Raw genomic sequence first — 19,444 nt, 5'->3', positions numbered from 1 at the left:
GCATGGTAAGAATGTTTAATGTGTTCAAACGTTGCAGTGGTACAATAGCCGTGAGAAAAGATGTCCTTGCGCGTGTCAGACGAGCTGAGTAGAGCACTGTATGTTCTCTTCCTCCCTCCTCTTCCTCTGCACCGGCCCGCTCTCACAACACTGAGGTAATCTCATCTTGGATCTGAGAGATCAGGATCTGGGACAGCACGATGCCTGCAATCTGGAGGACAGTAGCAGCGCTTTACATTACACAACAGATTCTCTGAAACTGTACAGGCTGTGCCGAGCATCTCAAGGTCCCTCACACTAATTTTTCGCAGGCAGGATATTACTGTATACTGGTTGAAAGAGGATCTTAACACTTTTTACATCAAATAGAGGCTGATTTCAAAGTGTTTCTCACAGCGAGAAAACACAATCAGTGGCAAACAGCTTTTAACAAAGCCTTCCAATAATTACAGGTTTGATTTAAATGTGTTTAGTTTGGATGACTAAAAAAAGAAAGCTTTCCTGCACATCAAAGCAAACTAGTGAAATTGTTTTGACAGGACTCATGGGTAATTCACATGCTTCCCTTTAACAGGATCTTTGGGGACCCAATCAGCCGATATCAGAGACACAGTGTTGACTTAAGATCTAGTGGCAAAGCTGCATGCTGTGGGAGAATCCAATGTGACACACTGTGGCTGAATCAGTTTGATAAGTAATTGTACTAATTATTTAAAGCAGCTTTTTGATGGGTGCTAATTACATTTCATGGCCAATAGAACATATTGACTTGACTTATCAAGAGCACTTAATGTGGGGTGATTTGAGGTGTTTTGCAGCGGTGCTTGGTGAGGAGGGAATCGTCAGTGTGCTTCTTTTCTTAGGCACATAATCTTACATTATCACAAGCAGACCTCTACCTCGGTCTCACATTAACCTGAGCTTTCGGCCTAGAACAGTGCAATAAATGAATAATGTGCAGTTAAAATTTCATCGTCCCATTGTGCCTAGTTATTGCTGTCTAGGTATAACCCTCCATTTTAAATCAGATCTGTCCCAATGGCTTCACATTAAGCTTGGTTTCTTTTAGAGTCAGATTTTTATTAGGTTTTTTTTCCCCTCTTCTGTACAAGGTTCTCATGTGAGCCAACTTGTGCAGGGCAGTTTTTCTACCATGTTACTTCAGGAGAGGTTCAGGGTCCTGATTGATGGACTGCTGCTTGGACTACGTAGCTGCCTCGTCCAAATGCACCATGGAAGTCTCTGAGGGAGCACATCCCGTCAATATGTTGATCGCTACACGCTCAATCCTGTGAGCCTCCAGTTGATGCCTATATCGACTTGTGTGTGTGTGTTTGTTTGTATGTGGAAACTTATTTAAAACAAGACTAAAGCCATTCCAACCCAGAATTGTCTGAGGTTACTGATGGCAATTAAATGTTGCCAATTAGTGGCAAAAAAATCATGTTACCTGAGGCAAGGCCAGACCAAGGGCAAGGGCCCCCACTAGCAACAGATGAGACTCGATCCACAACACCGCTTTGTCGGCACAGCCCACCGGGAAGATTAATTTGTTTGCCTCCAGGTATTTCTGGGTTTGAACCCAAAACCCGCACATAGTGTTGACCACCGTCTGTACACCACATGGACAAAGGCGAAGGACAGAGAGACAGAAAACATTTTTAGAGACTAGCCTTCTTGTTGTTTAAACAATGTAAATGTATGCATAAGATGCTTTCACACATTCCACATCTCATGTTATTTTAAATTCACAATATGAACTATTGTTACAGCCTTGGGAGAGTTTTGTTAATTGTAGAGACTTGGAGAAAACAGGAAAAGACTGCAAGTGAGCAATACAACTACATTTAATTTAATGACAAAAGGTCCCTGAAGCAGCCATGCAGTTTCAGGCCAGCAGGTTGCAGCACTGCATCAGCCCCTCAAGTCTTTAATTCATTATATCCTCACCCATGTCGAAAAAAGGTTACTGTGATCTGTTTTCCGTGTATGATGTATAATCAATATGACTGTGATGGATCTACATGCACTCTTTAGTGTTTTGCGCTAACACACACTAGAAGGAATTGGTTGCTTTTACAATGCGCTGCTGTGTGTCTGCAGGTTAGGCAAGCATTCAGTATGTGTCTTTTGTGCAAGTGCAAATGGGTGCATTCTTGCATGCATGAAAAGTGTATTTACATATATACTGCTTGTTGTGTGCCGGCATGCATCCTTATCTGCACACATTTTCTTTGTTATGCATGGAAGGCGGCTGCATGTGTGAAAAACCTTCATGAAACGGCTTCAATTTTGAAATAGGTTAATCACTGCTGCCAACTCTGCTACAAAGGCTGTTCAGGTTACTGTAGGCAGCATATCCGACAGCACTATATGTTGGAGATTAGCATGTTTTTTCCATTTGTTTAACCTAAGCTTATACCTGTAGTTGTTTTTGTTGATGCAGTATTCCAAGCTTAGCGAATTTCCTCTTGATTATTATATAATTCTGACCTTTTGTTCTGTTTCAAATCACCTCATGAATCTTGCTCATGGCTCACTAAGACTCTTTAAGTCACATATCAACCTTTCATGTATGCTGCGAGCAGGCCCGGTTCCAGAACACAATGACTCAGGGTGCATCTGAGATTAGAGAGGGTGAGGAAGTGGGGAGTTGACCTAAGACCCTCTAGGGGGGTCCTCACCTACTCTAGGGGAGTCCGGGGGCATGCTCCCCCGGGAAGATTATTTTTTTAAATATTGAAGTTAAAAGCATCAATCTGGTGAACTTTAAGAGCAAAATGAAGAGATCTATGGATACATCTCAACACCCATATGAAACAGAACTGTAAACAGATGTACTTTTTGTTTTCTCCAGTTGTGCTGTATTTACAAGAGTGGAAACCTCTGTACCAGTCTCACTTCTTGCACCTCTCCTTCCACAAAGCCACAGACTTCATGTGCTCTTTGCTTGATTCATGCATTCCCAGTCCCTTATCATGTACAAGAGCATGGCACCAGTTGTTGTAGCCAGTTGTGGTGAAGGCATCTGACTTACTTGAACCGAAATGTCTACATGCATAGCAGATATTCATCTTTTTACATGAATATTCCAGCCAATCTCTGTTTTGAAACTATGAGCTGCAAAATGAGCGCCTTACCCCAGGCGAGTTGGGTACTTTTTTAAATATACCTGGGCAGGCTCTGTTTTGCCGAGATCCTCTGGCACTTGCGGGCCGCCGATGGGTGGCGGTGTTTGGGCAACGAAGACGGCTGCGGCTGCACGGAGGCGGGCAAAGCTGGCGAGTCGGGCGGGAGAACGTTAGTGTCCACGACAGTGGCCGCGGGTAACGTAATGTCCCCATGATCTGAACTGTTATTGCCTGCAGTAGATGCAGTGTTACTGCTGGTGATAAGGGCTGGTTGTTTTAACCATTTTCTGATGTCCATCATTGACTGCTGTGTAAGCACCTTGCAGATGACGAACGCGCAGCGGCACAGGTCACGCGCACCTGACATAATAACGTTACTTACCGCTTAAATTGACCAAATAAATGCAGCAGACAATGTTATTTAACCACAATTAGTTATTTCAACTATATTCTTCTTCTTCTTATTACTACAATTATTATTATTATTATATATGTAATTTTTTTCACTTTTAATTTTTCAAATGAAGGTGCATAACGACTCAAATGAGGGTGCAATGCACCCTTATGCACCGCCGTAGAACCGGGCCTGGCTGCGAGGGAGAAAGTGTTGGTCATTGTCAGATCAGTTCCACACAACATGGCATGTCACCCGAAGAAAAAGAAAGTAGCAGCAGGAGTTTATCCTTGCAGATGTAGTCATGGTGATGTCACCTGTAGGCATATAAATACATAACTTGACACACATCCAATGCCAAGCTTATCTAAATGGTATCTGTAATTGTAGACTCTGAGCTACATTCGAGCAACTTTATGTTTCATGTGGAACCTATATGCTGCAGGTCTCCCTTGAAAAAGAGATCTATGATCTCAATGGGACCAATCTCGTTAAATAAAGGTTTGAAATGAAATGAAATGAACTCTAAATGTCTTTTTGGAATCTTATTCAAGATTGTTTTAGGTATCTTTTCTATGTATTTGTCTACCAGTGTGTGTGTATATAAATTAGTTGTAACACTAACTGCTGTAGGGATGCTCATTAAGCCTGATAATCATGAAATATACTTTGTCATTTCGTCTCACTTTATTCCTTCAGCCTGACATTTTATGTTAGTCCTCTTGAGAGGGGAGTTTATTTAGTTTTGCCCTTACATGGCAGTTGTGAATAACGTAAAAAGAAAATTAATTTGAAGCTCAAGCAAGAAGCATTCAGCTTTTTGGGTTTTCTCCGGAAGTTTTTCCTTGTACGATGTGAGGGTCTAAGGACAGAGGGTGTCGTATTGTCATACTGATATTCTGTACACACTGTGAAGACCACTGAGACAAATGTAACATTTGTGATATTGGGCTATATAAATAAACATTGATTGATTGATTGATTTTTTTTTTTTCACATTAATCAAAAGAATAGGATGTAATAGTTGTAATCTCTGTAAGTGGATTTACGACAACTCTTTCATAGCATGCTGTATACTTCTCTGCCTGTAAGTGGTAAAGGTTGAACTTTAAGTGCAGTTTCAGAGTCTGATACTTCTACACACAGCGTTTCCCTGGTGACAGATACATCTATACGTCCTTACACTGAGCTCCTTGGGACTCATTAGTAGCTTCACATTCCTCTGAAACCTGTCCTTTTTAGAGCTAAGACATTCCTCTACACACTAACTGGCATTCAACATCAAGGCTTCTTTACAGCAGTGCTTTTATATCACTTTACAGCAGGGGTGGGGAACCTTTTTCCTCTCAAGGGCCATTTAAATATTTTCAACATCCTCCGAGGGCCGTACAAATTATTGACATCTGCTTAAAAAAACTAAAATCACAGCCCATTCATTTGGCCTTTCTTTCATGCTGTGCAAAGAAAAAGCAACCTCTTAATCCAGATATCTTGCCATGACTCACGCATGCATGCGCGTGCACGGTTGTGGCATGACCACCCAAACAGAAAGATATGGACACAAGATGTGTGCAAATGTATTTAGTTTCCTATCCATGTGAACATGATTTAAGTGGGGGGGACCTAACCTCCTCTAGGGGGGTCCGGGGGTATGCTCCCCCGGGAAGATTTGATTTTAAATGTTAAAAGCATCAATCTGGTGCACTTTGAGAGCAACATTAGGAGATCTATGGATACATCTCTCAACACCCAGATGAAACAGAACTGTAAACAGATTTTCTTTTTCTTTATGGATATTTTACAAATCACTCCCCTTTCAAACTGTATTCTTGTTTATTAATAACAACTTTTTGTTACTGTCATATAGTATTTTATACCTGTTTACTTTATTCTCTTATTTTTTTATAATAATAATAATCCATTATATTTATTATAGCGCTTTATCAATGACTCTCAAAGCGCTTTACAAATACACATTACACATACAGATCATACATACATGTAATGGTCATCTACTGTGGACAATACCCACAGGAGCAAATTTGGGTGAAGTGTCTTGCCCAAGGACACAACGGCCCCTTGATCTGATGATCAAACGCACAGACCACTGCGCCACCCGTCCTTATATAATGATCATATAAAGGTGTGCCTTCAGCCTTTACCTCACTGGTTGTAGAAAAAGCTTCTTATATTCGTTAGCATAGCTAGCTAACCAGATGCTAATAACAAGAAAGTTATTGTCTGTATGATCAGTATGACAGATAAACAGATCGCCACTGGGCTTACAACTAAAACACAGCCACACAAAAACTATAGGTTACTTACGTAACCACAGTCCCAGAGTAACATGAAGTGAGATGTCTCACTATGGGATGCGCCTCATCGCGGAGCAAACAGAAGCATCAATCTCATTACGCCAATCCTGATTGGCTGGTGATCTTGACGTCAGCGTCAGGGGAAATCACCCCCTATAAGTAGCTTGCGCCACAACGCATGCGTCATTCAAAATAAGCACCTCTTCTCGCTTCACCATAGCAAGGAGGGCCGTCTGGTGAGACATCTCACTTAATGTTACTCTGAGGACTGGGGTTATGTAAGTAACATATAGTTCTCATTCATAACACTCCGTTCGATGCCTCACTTTGGGATATTGTAGCTCCCGTATTGCCAGACGAGCTTATCTCGAGAATCACCGATCAACCAGAATTTAACAGGTAGAGTCCCGACTCAACAAGGTGCCCAGCACTGCTCGGGCCACGCTTGGAGCGGAGACATCTAGCCTGTAAAAGCGGACAAAAGTGAGCGGCGAGGACCAGCTCGCCGCTGCACAGATGTCTTGAACAAAGCCCAGGATGTAGCCAGGCCCCGAGTCGAGTGAGCCCGCAGACCCGAAGGTGCTTGCAAATTCTGACTCGTATAGGCCAAAGCAATTGCCTCCACAATCCAGTGGGAGAGCCGTTGCTTAGTAACAGGCTTACCCTTGTGAGGGTTAGCCCAGGACACGAAGAGTTGGTCATTAAGACGAAGCTCTTTTGATCTGTCCATATATGTGTGTAAAGCCCGGACTGGACACACACAGATCCTGCTGCTGCTCCCCGGAGGAAACCAGCGGCGGAGGAAATGCCTTAATGTCAATTGGGGTACACAAACACTTCAAGACACTGGTACTTGCGTACCATGCTGCGAATGGATCTGGCCCTTCCTACATCCAGGACATGGTTAAACTGTACACCCCAGCGCGTGCTCTACGCTCTGCATCAGCCAAACGACTCGCTGCACCCTCGCTGCGAGGGGGACCCAAGTTCCCATCAGCAAAAACACGTGGGTTTGCTATCCTGGCTCCAAAATGGTGGAATGAGCTCCCCATTGACATCAGGACGGCAGAAAGCTTACACACCTTCCGGCGCAGACTGAAAACTCATCTCTTTCGACTCCACCTTGAGCGAAAGAATTACTAACAAAGAACTGCTAACAGAGCACTTATATACTAATAAAGGACTGGCTTATCTATAGCCAGTTGAGTAGCACTTGAAATACTTGGCTCTATGAAACCTGATGTACTTATATGATTCTGTTTTCTTCAAGGTTGTGTCTTCCTGGTCGAATGTACTTATTGTAAGTCGCTTTGGATAAAAGCGTCAGCTAAATGCAATGTAATGTAATGTAATGTAATGTTTGCCCTGGGGCGAACTGAGTGCATGAGGGATGTACAGACAGTGCGTGAATATCGCTGACCCGCTTGGCGGATGCCAGGGCCAGTAACAGCACTGTCTTGAGTGACAGATGTTTCATGTCAGCTCCTTCCAGGGGTTCAAATGGGGTCATTCTGAGCCCATTTAAAACCACTGCCAGGTCCCATAAGGGCACCAGCGACCTGGAGACAGGGAGGAGCCTGCGAGCCCCTTTCATAAAACGGCAAACCAAAGGATGTTGGCTAGCCGTCTTACCCTCAAAGCCCACATGGCATGCAGCAATAGCAGCCAGGTACACCTTGATCGTGGAGAAAGCTCTGTGTTTATCGATCAAGTCCTGTAGGAATGATAAAATCACCCCGACAGGACATTGAAAAGAGATGTGTCCTTCTTGAAGGCACCACTCCTCAAACACCCTCCACTTACAGTCGTAAAGAGACCTGGTGGAGGAAGCTCTCACACTCTGAATAGTGTTTATCACCTTCTGAGGGAGTCCCACTGTATTCAGATTGTACCACTCACGGGTCAGGCCCATAGTGCCCTGCGCTCTGGGCGTGGGTGAATGATCGAATTTAAAGCGCTTTTCTACAACCAGGTGGAAGAGAGCTCTCTCCTGAGAGGCTCAAATAACCTCAGCTCAGTGAGGTTAAGACACACCTTGATATGATCAATATAGTTATTAATGAGACTAAATGAAAAACAGGTATAAAATACTATATGACAGTAACAAAAAAGTTGTTAAAAATAACAAGAATAGAGTTTAAAATGGGAGTGATTTGTAAAATATCCAAAAAGAAAAATCTGCTTACAGTTCTGTTTCATATGGGTGTTGAGAGATGTCTCCATAGATCTCTTAATGTTGCTCTCAAAGTGTACCAGATTGATGCTTTTAACTTCAATATTTAAAAAAAAATAAAATCTTCCCGGGGGAGCATGCCCCCGGACCCCCCTAGAGGAGGTTAGGTCCCCCCCGACTTAAATCATGTTCACATGGATAGGATACTAAATACATTTGCACACATCTTGTGTCCATATCTTTCTGTTTTGGTGGTCATGCCACACCGTGCACATGCATGCATACATACGTGAGTCATGGTGAAATATCTGGATTAAGAGGTTGCTTTTTCTTTGCACAGCATGAAAGAAAGGCCAAATGAATGGGCTGTGATTTTAGTTTTTTTAAGCAGAGGTTGAGTTCAATAATTTGTACGACCCTCGGAGGATGTTGTAAATATTGAAAGGAAAAAGGTTCCCCACCCCTGCTGTAAATAATAATAAAAACCCTTGATTTATAACTTAACATCTCTGTCTCCTATTGATCTGAGTATATTATAAAGAATAGCAGGTAATTGAAGCATTATAGCACAGGCCTTTGTCAGATAATATATTACGCTGTTTTTTTTCTGCTTCGAATAGTTCTCTCTTTTTTCACCATACCTGTGTTTGCATCACTGTAACCAATGAGCACCTGCATGTGTGTATGAGAATAGCCCTGACTCCATGTCGGCCCAGATTTACAAACTCCTGGCAGGACAAGCTCGAGCTCAATTCTTACACTGAATTTAAAAAAAGTGAGTGAGGGACTGCAATATAAGAGGGAAAGAAAGAGAAACTTTAAAACTGTTAAATTGTTATGATGTGTAAAGACTGATATTGTTCTATAATCGTCTGAAACTAAGTCATGATGTGAAACGGTTAACAAAGAAAAAGGGAAACTCAAGCTGCTGCTACACTTTATTTTATTTATCTAAAATTAAGCACTTTTAAGATGCACATATTTTCAAAAGCTATTTTATTTATTTTCTCTATTTTATTTGTAAATGCAGCCCGAGAGGAACATTACACATATCCACAGTATTTACTGTATAGTTAACTGTTAATTGACAATAAATGTTGTTGTTTTTGTACTTTATTTGATTGGCAGTCAGTTGTTGATTACATGCAGACGTCGATAAAGCTACAGGTCACTTCAATATATATCACACTAATTCATGAAGCAAGTTAGACATTTTGATGTTCCGGACCTTTGCATGGGGACATTTTCTCTAACTGGACCTCGTTGAATTTTAGTTGAAGACCGATGTATGACAGATACAGAGAGAAGCACGCACCTCTCCAGGAACAGGAGTGCAGCAGGAGTAAGGCACAGCACAGCGCTCCGTGCTGGGGTTCTCATGAGTACAATTAAAGTACAGGTTCCAAGACCAGTCTGTGTAGTTGTTCCACCCACAACACTTGAACTGAGAGAAAAACAGAGACAGCACAGCATAGGTTTAAATTTAGACTCGTGGTCCTGCTCTAATCTGTATCCTGCCAGTCTGGGCTTCTCCCGTGGGGAAACCCAGGCTTCCAAAGTGAGCACAGATGGAGGAGGAATATCACAGGAGGAGCCCCGCAGAGCACAGGAACTGTATGTTACATGTAGCCTCTCATGTGGAAATCCCTCAACCAAGGCCAAAAGAATGCAGCTCTGTGGTGTCTTCTTGTGGTTTACTGGTTTACAGATCAATTTGAAGATGTGTGTGATGTGGATAGCTAAAGACACAAGTAAAGACACTCCAGCTGAAAGGCATTGGCCAGAGCACCTCTTTCTGGATGTAATCCATCAGATTCTGCAGATCCAGGTCATCCCTGTAGTGCACGATGGCTTTCTTCACAAACTTTCCCAGAGCACCCCGGGTCTAAGAGAGGTGAGAGAGAGAGAGAGAATTGTAGCGTTCATTTCCACATGTACTAAAGAAGTTTAATCGTTTTAATAACTTCATTAAAATTGCCAGTGTTGAACTTGTCTACAAATGTGTGCTCGGTGACACGGTGAAACCTCTTCAGGTGTTCTGGCTCCTTTTAATTACTTGAAGTGTCTTTCTGTGAACACACCTTTTAGACAGATCCCGTTGAAATCTTCACACAATTAAAAATGGATCATACATAGGATCATTCATATCCAAGTTAAACCGACTCGAGAGTGATCAGGCATGTATTTATCGCTAATCTTGGGGCTTTTCTTTGGATTTGATACAGGCATTTTAAATGGCATATACAATATTTATGTTGCTTTGCACTGCAAATGTATTATAAAATGCCATCCAGGGATATACGCTACAAATGAGCTTTTAGTCTATAACCGTTTGATATGCAACATTAGTCTCATCAGTGAATATTCTACGATTCTGTATCTGTGCCTGTGAAAATAAACATAAATAATAATAATAGATGTCTAAGGGGGACACATAACATCCTCTTGTTTGCGTTGTGTGAGCATCCTGTGGAATGCAACTTGCCAAGGTGGCAGCGGAGCAGGAACTGCTGCAATGGGAGTACAATAACGACCATAATAAAAATCATTCGTGCCTTTGAGATCAATGTACACGGTGCATACCAACTAGAGCAGGTTCCGGCTGTTTCCACTGCAGAACATAATTGCTTGAAGTTGCCCATTTGATATTATAATGTGGTAATTTTTCATCAGCTCCACTTGAGCTGAAGAAACAAAACCCAGATGAAATATAAATGACTAACATTGATTTGTTTGAATAATTAAGATTTAAAACGAGATGAGATTGATTGAGATGTTAAAATTGTGAGCTACTTTATTTATTTAGCCTTCATTGTCCATGGTATTCATTTTTAATTATTTAGTTTGAGTGTAAGAAAATGTAGGCCACGGTTGTACAGACTGCGTTCAGATGTAATATATGCTAATAGGAACACTGTATGCTAATGATCCGCTGAACTTTAAAATGTCATTAAGCTTGAAATTAACTTCTGAGCACAGTTCAATTAACCCTCTGAATTGTTCTTATTATTAAATCCTGCGTCTGAACAGGTTACATTGACAAATACCGTAAACTGTATCAAAATAGCCCAAAATCTTTATCCTGAAGTTGTTTTACTAAATTGTGTTAGCATTTATCCAGCATTCTCTCCCACCACCTCACCCTGCCCTCCTCCCCTCTCTCTTGTCTTTTCACATGGTGTACGATCGTGAGCCTCGGAGCTCAAGTCACACCTTCTCATGTCATTAGTGCCAAAGTCTCCTTCCAGGGATCTGTTGAAATGGAACATTTTGTTCCACTTTGAACTGAAGTGCCGAAGCATTTGAATCATTTAGCAAGGAAGGATGCTGGGAGGCGTGTTAAACTGCTCTGTTTAGCAGCAGGCAGTCCGAGTTCTGACAGAAACACAAGGGGAGAGGTATCGCCAGGCAGCAGGCACCCCGACACACACTGTGTTGTTGTATTTTCTGTAAAGTGTCTCTACTGTAGGCTATTTTAATTATATGTACAGCACTTTGGCTCGACCAAAAATCGTTTATGTGCTATATAAATAAAACTTGATTCGATTTGATTTGAAGTCAGGGAGCGACGCCACCACTGGCTGTTGTGTTTCCATTCCCAGAAGAGCCCTAATGGGATGTTACTGTAGGAGATAAGTGGATGCTAGAGGGGAAATCCTTCGCTTCCCTTATGCCTCCAAATCAATCACTGTGGTTGTCTACTAGTATACAAATACACAGGAATCCACATACTATACATTCATCGTTCTCATACAGACATGGTTAATTTATTTCAGTGAAGTGAACCACCAACAGGGGTTACACAATCCATTCTCCACACAAAATGTTTTCTTTACTATCTCTAAATTAGTTTATTTTCCTTGTTAAAAACTGTGTAATTGTTCCTGTTGAGGTTTATATAACTCATTTAGATTAAGCCATTTGGATTGCAATATTGCATTTTGCAATGTTTTTGCAATTAGTGTGCACGTAATGAACACATTTGGTAGGGACTTAGGTTGGAAAATGGAAGGTCGCTGGTTCATATCCAGATTGGAACGAGGACAGAGTGTGGACTGGTGTCTGGAGAGGTGCCAGTGTGACTCCGGGGCATTGCTGAGGTGTCCTTGAGCATGCCAACAAGCCCCCGACTGCCTGACCCTGGAAGCCCCCTCGCTCTGAGACATAGAGTAAATTGAACCTTAGGGATTTATTCATTGTTTCCTCTTCTTCTTACTGTTTAATGCTAACATATGTCAATCAACACATTATGTACATCAATGTTAAGAATTTGGTTTAACTTTATATTTCAGTAGCTGTTTCTCCAACATCCACAGCTTTGTTTTTGTGCAAGAGATTAAAGTGAATACACCCACAACAAGTCTGTAATTATCCCCAATATCAGAGAAAGATAATTACCATTGATAGCAAGTATATTGGGTATAGATGTGAACAATGTAGATAACAAAAAGTATAGATAGTGATTCTACCATTTGCCTTCATTTTCTGAAGAAAAATAAGTCTGGCTCACTGGAGCTCTGGTCGTCTTTGGGTTCAATGTTCGCTGAACCAGAAGGGCACTTGGAGAGCCCTGACTGTAATTATTATTTTAATTTCCCTCCTGCAGCTATAAACTCTCTGACCAAGAACACACGACTGTTCCACACAACAGAGTTCATCATTAAAAATGATCATTATATTTTCTCCTCAATGGTTTTAATGTAATTTGTGTTGTGGTAAAACAGCGTTCTCGTCTGCACGTCAGTAACATTTCAGTGTGAGAGTGGTAATGCAGTACGCGGAATGGTTTGTGCCTTTAAAAAATTAAAAAACCCAATAAAATCAGATGAAGTTGATGAGAGAACAGTTGCTCAAATCAAATACAGAGACCAGTTCAAAGTGGGACAGTGCAGCCGGCAGGCAGTTCATGATCTGCTCTAATCTTCTTTCCATGTTGTCCCCCTTTTTCTTAAATGCATACACAAGAAAAAAAAGAGGTAAAAAAGAACAAGCAAAACCATAAACCCCTACACCCATCTCAATAATAAATGGCCTAGAGCATTTACAGAACAAGCTGTTGGTTGATTGTACATGCATATGTATGATGCAACACAAAATCCAACAGAATATTCAAGAGCCAGAGGAAACCAAGAACAGTCATGAGGGGCCGAAAATAAATGAAGAGAGAAACCTCATCTCTAGCAAGTTTAAACAGGAGGTCATGTCACTGAGCAACAAGGAGGGAAGGAAGTTTTGAATTCCTTAAAAAAGAAAAGAAGCTCTTTTCCACAAGCATGCCAAACATTATAGCCATTTGAGTCTAATATGATATCTTCTTTTCAACTTTATTGGTAGGTCTGCTCCGACCTGCGGCAAAGTTAAAACTGCACTGAAATGTAATTGTAGGCCCTACTACAGCTCAAATTGGGTGCTTTCATCTCTTCTCTGGCAGACACAAACACTGATTTTCACTGTTGTTCTGTGTATATGTGTTTACTTTCTTTTGTGCATGCTGTGTGGCTCAGACATCTCCCCTGTGGGTTCAGATGCTTTGCCTTGTTAAGTTGCATTCACTGTAGTTTACAAATGCACACAATGTCCAAAAGCCGGTAAAAGATACTCAAAATCAATGGAGCTCAGGTGTATTCGTGGTCGATGGTGTCTCATACCTCTTTTTCAACAGTGTTTCAGGGCCGGTTCGGAGCTGGAGCTTGAAAAGCACTTTTCCTGTTCACACCGCAGCGGAGCAGCCTCTTAGCTCCGGAATCCGGTTCGTTTCAAGCTCCAATAAATGGTCCGGCTAGAGCAAAAGCACTGCATACGTCACGCTTACGTTGAGGCAGGGGCAGGGGCAGGGGCAGGGGCAGGGGCAGGGGCAGGGGCAGGGGCAGGGGCGGGATCAACTCCTGAACAACAACAAAAAGCTGGCGTTTTATCCAGTTTGTACACAACGATGGAGAAACTTAACAAGCAGCAGTGGTCCACTGAAGAGACCAGCTACCTACTGGGAATCTGGTCTTCCGAAGAGGTACAGAGGAAGCTGCCATTGTTGTTGTTGTCGGTGTCAGCTGTGAGGGGTTTGCGCGGTTTGGCTTTATGAAGCAGGCACGCAAACGGTTACGTCATGACGCAAACGATGACGCAATGACGCAGCACCAGTCGGACTCTGGGCGGTGTGAAAAGAGCCGGAGCTAAACCGAAGAACCGGTTCTGAACCTGAAAAGCTCTAGCACGGAGCTTGAACCGGAGTTGCGTTGGTGTGAATGAGGTAACTGTGGAAAACAACTGGGGACCAAGTGTGACCTTTAAAGTGACTCTACTATAGAATAACTAGGCTAGTCCACAGGATTTCAGGAAAGAGACGCGTACCTGATCAGAATAGAAGAAGCCCATGATGGATATGGCTAGCTGGGTGAGGAAGACAAATGTCAGGGTGAAGGAGAACTAGAAAAAAAAGACACATCTTTGAAAAATCAGGCGGGATCATAACTGTCAGATTTGTTGTCACACATGAGATTTACGACTTGGATCTGGATGAGTTAGTGTCTGTTATGTCTATTACTGTCTTGAGGAGGCGAATGTTCTCTCGCAGGGCTCCGATGCAGCCGCAGAAAGTGATGAAGAACATGACCACCCCCACCACGATTAGGATCACAGCCGGGTCGATCAGGAACGTGTCCCGCACCGTGTCTGGCAGAGAGACAGCTCCTGTTAAGATATCGGACTACTTTCCTATATCACTTCGTTTTTTCCCTGTTCCTCATTTCTCTGTTTTCTAACATTATTCAAATGAATTCTCTCCCTCCCACACCCTTATTTTTGTTTTCCCAGGCGCCTTTCCCACACTGGCTGACTTCATTCATTTAAAATATAAATGATCTGTCACGGATTATTCATGGTGCAGCTGTGTAATCAGTGTGATGAGGCCAGGTTAATCCGTTATGTTGTCCATCTGCATATTACAAGGTAAAATAAGGATACAGATAAATACTTGCTGACCCCACTAAATGTGAAAAATGATGGTCTTGTGTTGAGGTTGCTCCTCAGGTGTGCACTTAAAGGAGGATACCATCTCCCACAAGCACAGCTCAAGAGACCGTCATGTACGGAGGAGGAACAGTTTATCACAGGAGATAAATGTAACATAAGAAATCACTTTCAATAGTTGAAACAGATGATATTAAGCAAGAGTGGTAATGCAGTACGCGGAATGGTTTGTGGCTTTAAAAAATTAAAAAACCCAATAAAATCAGATGAAGTTGATGAGAGAACAGTTGCTCAAATCAAATACAGAGACCAGTTCAAAGTGGGACAGTGCAGCCGGCAGGCAGTTCATGATCTGCTCTAATCTTCTTTCCATTTTGTCCCCCTTTTCCTTAAATGCATACACAAGAAAAAAAAGAGGTAAAAAAGAACAAGCAAAACCATAAACCCCTACACCCATCTCAATAATAAATGGCCTAGAGCATTTACAGAACAAGCTGTTGGTTGATTGTACATGCATATGTATGATGCAACACAAAATCCAACAGAATATTCAGGAGCCAGAGGAAACCAAGAACAGTCATGAGGGGCCGAAAATAAATGAAGAGAGAAACATGGAGTCAGTTAGTTGTATATAGTGTGCGGTTTCTCAGGACAAACGCCTACATGAATCCCCAAAGGTTCCCCAAGACCTGGTATACTTGTCCCGTTAGAGAACCTCATCTCTAGCAAGTTTAAACAGGAGGTCATGTCACTGAGCAACAAGGAGGGAAGGAAGTTTTGAATTCCTTAAAAAAGGAAAAGAAGCTCTTTTCCACAAGCATGCCAAACATTATAGCCATTTGAGTCTAATATGATATCTTCTTTTCAACTTTATTGGTAGGTCTGCTCCGACCTGCGGCAAAGTTAAAACTGCACTGAAATGTAATTGTAGGCCCTACTACAGCTCAAATTGGGTGCTTTCATCTCTTCTCTGGCAGACACAAACACTGATTTTCACTGTTGTACTGTGTATATGTGTTTACTTTCTTTTGTGCATGCTGTGTGGCTCAGACATCTCCCCTGTGGGTTCAGATGCTTTGCCTTGTTAAGTTGCATTCACTGTAGTTTACAAATGCACACAATGTCCAAAAGCCGGTAAAAAATACTCAAAATCAATGGAGCTCAGGTGTATTCGTGGTCGATGGTGTCTCATACCTCTTTTTCAACAGTGTTTCAGGGCCGGTTCGGAGCTGGAGCTTGAAAAGCACTTTTCCTGTTCACACCGCAGCGGAGCAGCCTCTTAGCTCCGGAATCCGGTTCGTTTCAAGCTCCAATAAATGGTCCGGCTAGAGCAAAAGCACTGCATACGTCACGCTTACGTTGAGGCAGGGGCAGGGGCAGGGGCAGGGGCAGGGGCAGGGGCAGGGGCAGGGGCAGGGGCAGGGTAGGGGCAGGGGCAGGGGCGGGATCAACTCCTGAACAACAACAAAAAGCTGGCGTTTTATCCAGTTTGTACACAACGATGGAGAAACTTAACAAGCAGCAGTGGTCCACTGAAGAGACCAGCTACCTACTGGGAATCTGGTCTTCCGAAGAGGTACAGAGGAAGCTGCCATTGTTGTTGTTGTCGGTGTCAGCTGTGAGGGGTTTGCGCGGTTTGGCTTTATGAAGCAGGCACGCAAACGGTTACGTCATGACGCAAACGATGACGCAATGACGCAGCACCAGTCGGACTCTGGGCGGTGTGAAAAGAGCCGGAGCTAAACCGAAGAACCGGTTCTGAACCTCAAAAGCTCTAGCACGGAGCTTGAACCGGAGTTGCGTTGGTGTGAATGAGGTAACTGTGGAAAACAACTGTGGACCAAGTGTGACCTTTAAAGTGACTCTACTATAGAATAACTAGGCTAGTCCACAGGATTTCAGGAAAGAGACGCGTACCTGATCAGAATAGAAGAAGCCCATGATGGATATGGCTAGCTGGGTGAGGAAGACAAATGTCAGGGTGAAGGAGAACTAGAAAAAAAAGACACATCTTTGAAAAATCAGGCGGGATCATAACTGTCAGATTTGTTGTCACACATGAGATTTACGACTTGGATCTGGATGAGTTAGTGTCTGTTATGTCTATTACTGTCTTGAGGAGGCGAATGTTCTCTCGCAGGGCTCCGATGCAGCCGCAGAAAGTGATGAAGAACATGACCACCCCCACCACGATTAGTTTCACAGCCGGGTCGATCAGGAACGTGTCCCGCACCGTGTCTGGCAGAGAGACAGCTCCTGTTAAGATATCGGACTACTTTCCTATATCACTTCGTTTTTCCCCTGTTCCTCATTTCTCTGTTTTCTAACATTATTCAAATGAATTCTCTCCCTCCCACACCCTTATTTTTGTTTTCCCAGGCGCCTTTCCCACACTGGCTGACTTCATTCATTTAAAAATATAAATGATCTGTCACAGATTATTCATGGTGCAGCTGTGTAATCAGTGTGATGAGGCCAGGTTAATCCGTTATGTTGTCCATCTGCATATTACAAGGTAAAATAAGGATACAGATAAATACTTGCTGACCCCACTAAATGTGAAAAATGATGGCCTTGTGTTGAGGTTGCTCCTCAGGTGTGCACTTAAAGGAGGATACCATCTCCCACAAGCACAGCTCAAGAGACCGTCATGTACGGAGGAGGAACAGTTTATCACAGGAGATAAATGTAACATAAGAAATCACTTTCAATAGTTGAAACAGATGATATTAAGCAAGAGTGGTAATGCAGTACGCGGAATGGTTTGTGGCTTTAAAAAATTAAAAAACCCAATAAAATCAGATGAAGTTGATGAGAGAACAGTTGGTCAAATCAAATACAGAGACCAATTCAAAGTGGGACAGTGCAGCCGGCAGGCAGTTCATGATCTGCTCTAATCTTCTTTCCATTTTGTCCCCCTTTTTCTTAAATGCATACACAAGAAAAAAAAGAGGTAAAAAAGAACAAGCAAAACCCTAAACCCCTACACCAGGGATCACCAACGACATTTGTCCAAGGGCCGAAATGTAACCAATAGACACTATCGCGGGCCAGCGATTTTTATATAGCCCAGAATTTTATAAATAGTATTCAGATTACTTTTGGAATACTTTCTTTTTCCATAACAGATGGATATGTTTTGGTGAACAGGAGACACTTATTTTACTGTTTTCATGGCTTATCAAGAACTCAAACACAACATCTTGGTGTCATTCTGGACAGCTCTCTCATCTGCACCCCGCATAAAAAACATCACCCTGACTGCATTCTTTGTACTGTCTTAAAACCTTTCCTTGGAATATGTTATGAATTGTAAGGTGTGCTTTGAAAGGCGCCCCTAAATAGAGTGAATTATCATTATTATCTGAAACGATGTAATAACTTTTAAAACTGTTTCCAGTTACTTGCCCCATGATGCATTCAGCAGCAGCAGGCCATTCACTTTGATTTGATCCCGTTATGAAATGTCATCATTTCGACAATAAAGAAATGCTACATAAACGTTATCTTGCACATTTTATCTAACCATCTCTGTTTCTAACTTTCAATATATTTTAAAAGAGATCTCTCTCTCTCATCTGCCTCACAGACACGCTGCATCTCTCTCTCGCTCACAGACATGCTGCAGCGCTGTGCAGAGTGCAGTGTGCACAGTTCTGCCGGTAATGAATATTACATTTTGTGAGGAAACTTTTCCACCAATAATTCCAATAAGTATTTCAAAATGTATGCACTTCAGGTTTACGAAAGTAACTGTAATCAGATTACTCGTTTTTCAAATGTAACGCAAGCTGAATACAGTTAGCCTACTTGATTTTTGTATTCTGATTACGTAACGCCGTTACATGTATTTTGTTACAACCCAACCCTGCTTCTAGGCTACTGTCCCGCAGCTCCAGCCTCTCTGTTGGACTCTGTAGCAGCGGGGCTACTGCTGTGGTGCGGAGCGCATTAACCAGACTCTTCGCAACGAAGGATCACTTCTTCTTCAGGGGAGGGAAGGTTTCGCAGTATGCAGTCTACTGTCCCGCAGCTGCTGCCTCTCTGTTGGACTCCGGTACCTTACTCACGAGACGTTGTAAACAAAGAAATGGGTGGGGGGCGAACGCAGTAACCTCTCGCCAACGCCACAGTCACCCCCGTCGTGCGGGCCGGATGAGAATGTCTGGCGGGCCGGATGTGGCCCGCGGGCCGCCAGTTGGTGGTCACTGCCCTACACCCATCTCAATAATAAATGGCCTAGAGCATTTACAGAACAAGCTGTTGGTTGATTGTACATGCATATGTATGATGCAACACAAAATCCAACAGAATATTCAGGAGCCAGCGGAAACCAAGAACAGTCATGAGGGGCCGAAAATAAATGAAGAGAGAAACATGGAGTCAGTTAGTTGTATATAGTGTGCGGTTTCTCAGGACAAACGCCTACATGAATCCCCAAAGGTTCCCCAAATCCTGGTATACT

General features: G+C 42.6%; 1 protein-coding gene across 2 annotated transcripts in view; it reads right to left on the bottom strand.

Annotated features, from left to right (window-relative positions):
* Positions 1–53: 53 nt before the first annotated feature.
* The window catches only part of tspan33b (tetraspanin 33b), a 67,333-nt gene continuing 47,942 nt past the window's right edge, over positions 54–19,444 (bottom strand). The window contains exons 5-8 of one of the 2 annotated variants that reach the window (XM_034084979.2): positions 9,803–9,898; positions 9,329–9,457; positions 1,451–1,612; positions 54–211 (exon numbers count right to left, since the gene is read on the bottom strand). In XM_034084979.2, coding sequence (XP_033940870.1) covers positions 143–211; positions 1,451–1,612; positions 9,329–9,457; positions 9,803–9,898 — 456 coding nt within the window. In that variant the 3' untranslated portion in view covers positions 54–142. The remainder of the gene's footprint in view (positions 212–1,450; positions 1,613–9,328; positions 9,458–9,802; positions 9,899–19,444) is intronic. The other variant, XM_071203473.1, reaches the window with a different exon arrangement.

This window comes from Pseudochaenichthys georgianus, chromosome 6, assembly GCF_902827115.2.
Source record: "Pseudochaenichthys georgianus chromosome 6, fPseGeo1.2, whole genome shotgun sequence".
Lineage (NCBI taxonomy): Eukaryota > Metazoa > Chordata > Actinopteri > Perciformes > Channichthyidae > Pseudochaenichthys > Pseudochaenichthys georgianus.
Note: the sequence above shows the minus strand (reverse complement) of the source record. Positions and strands in the feature narration are given on the sequence as shown.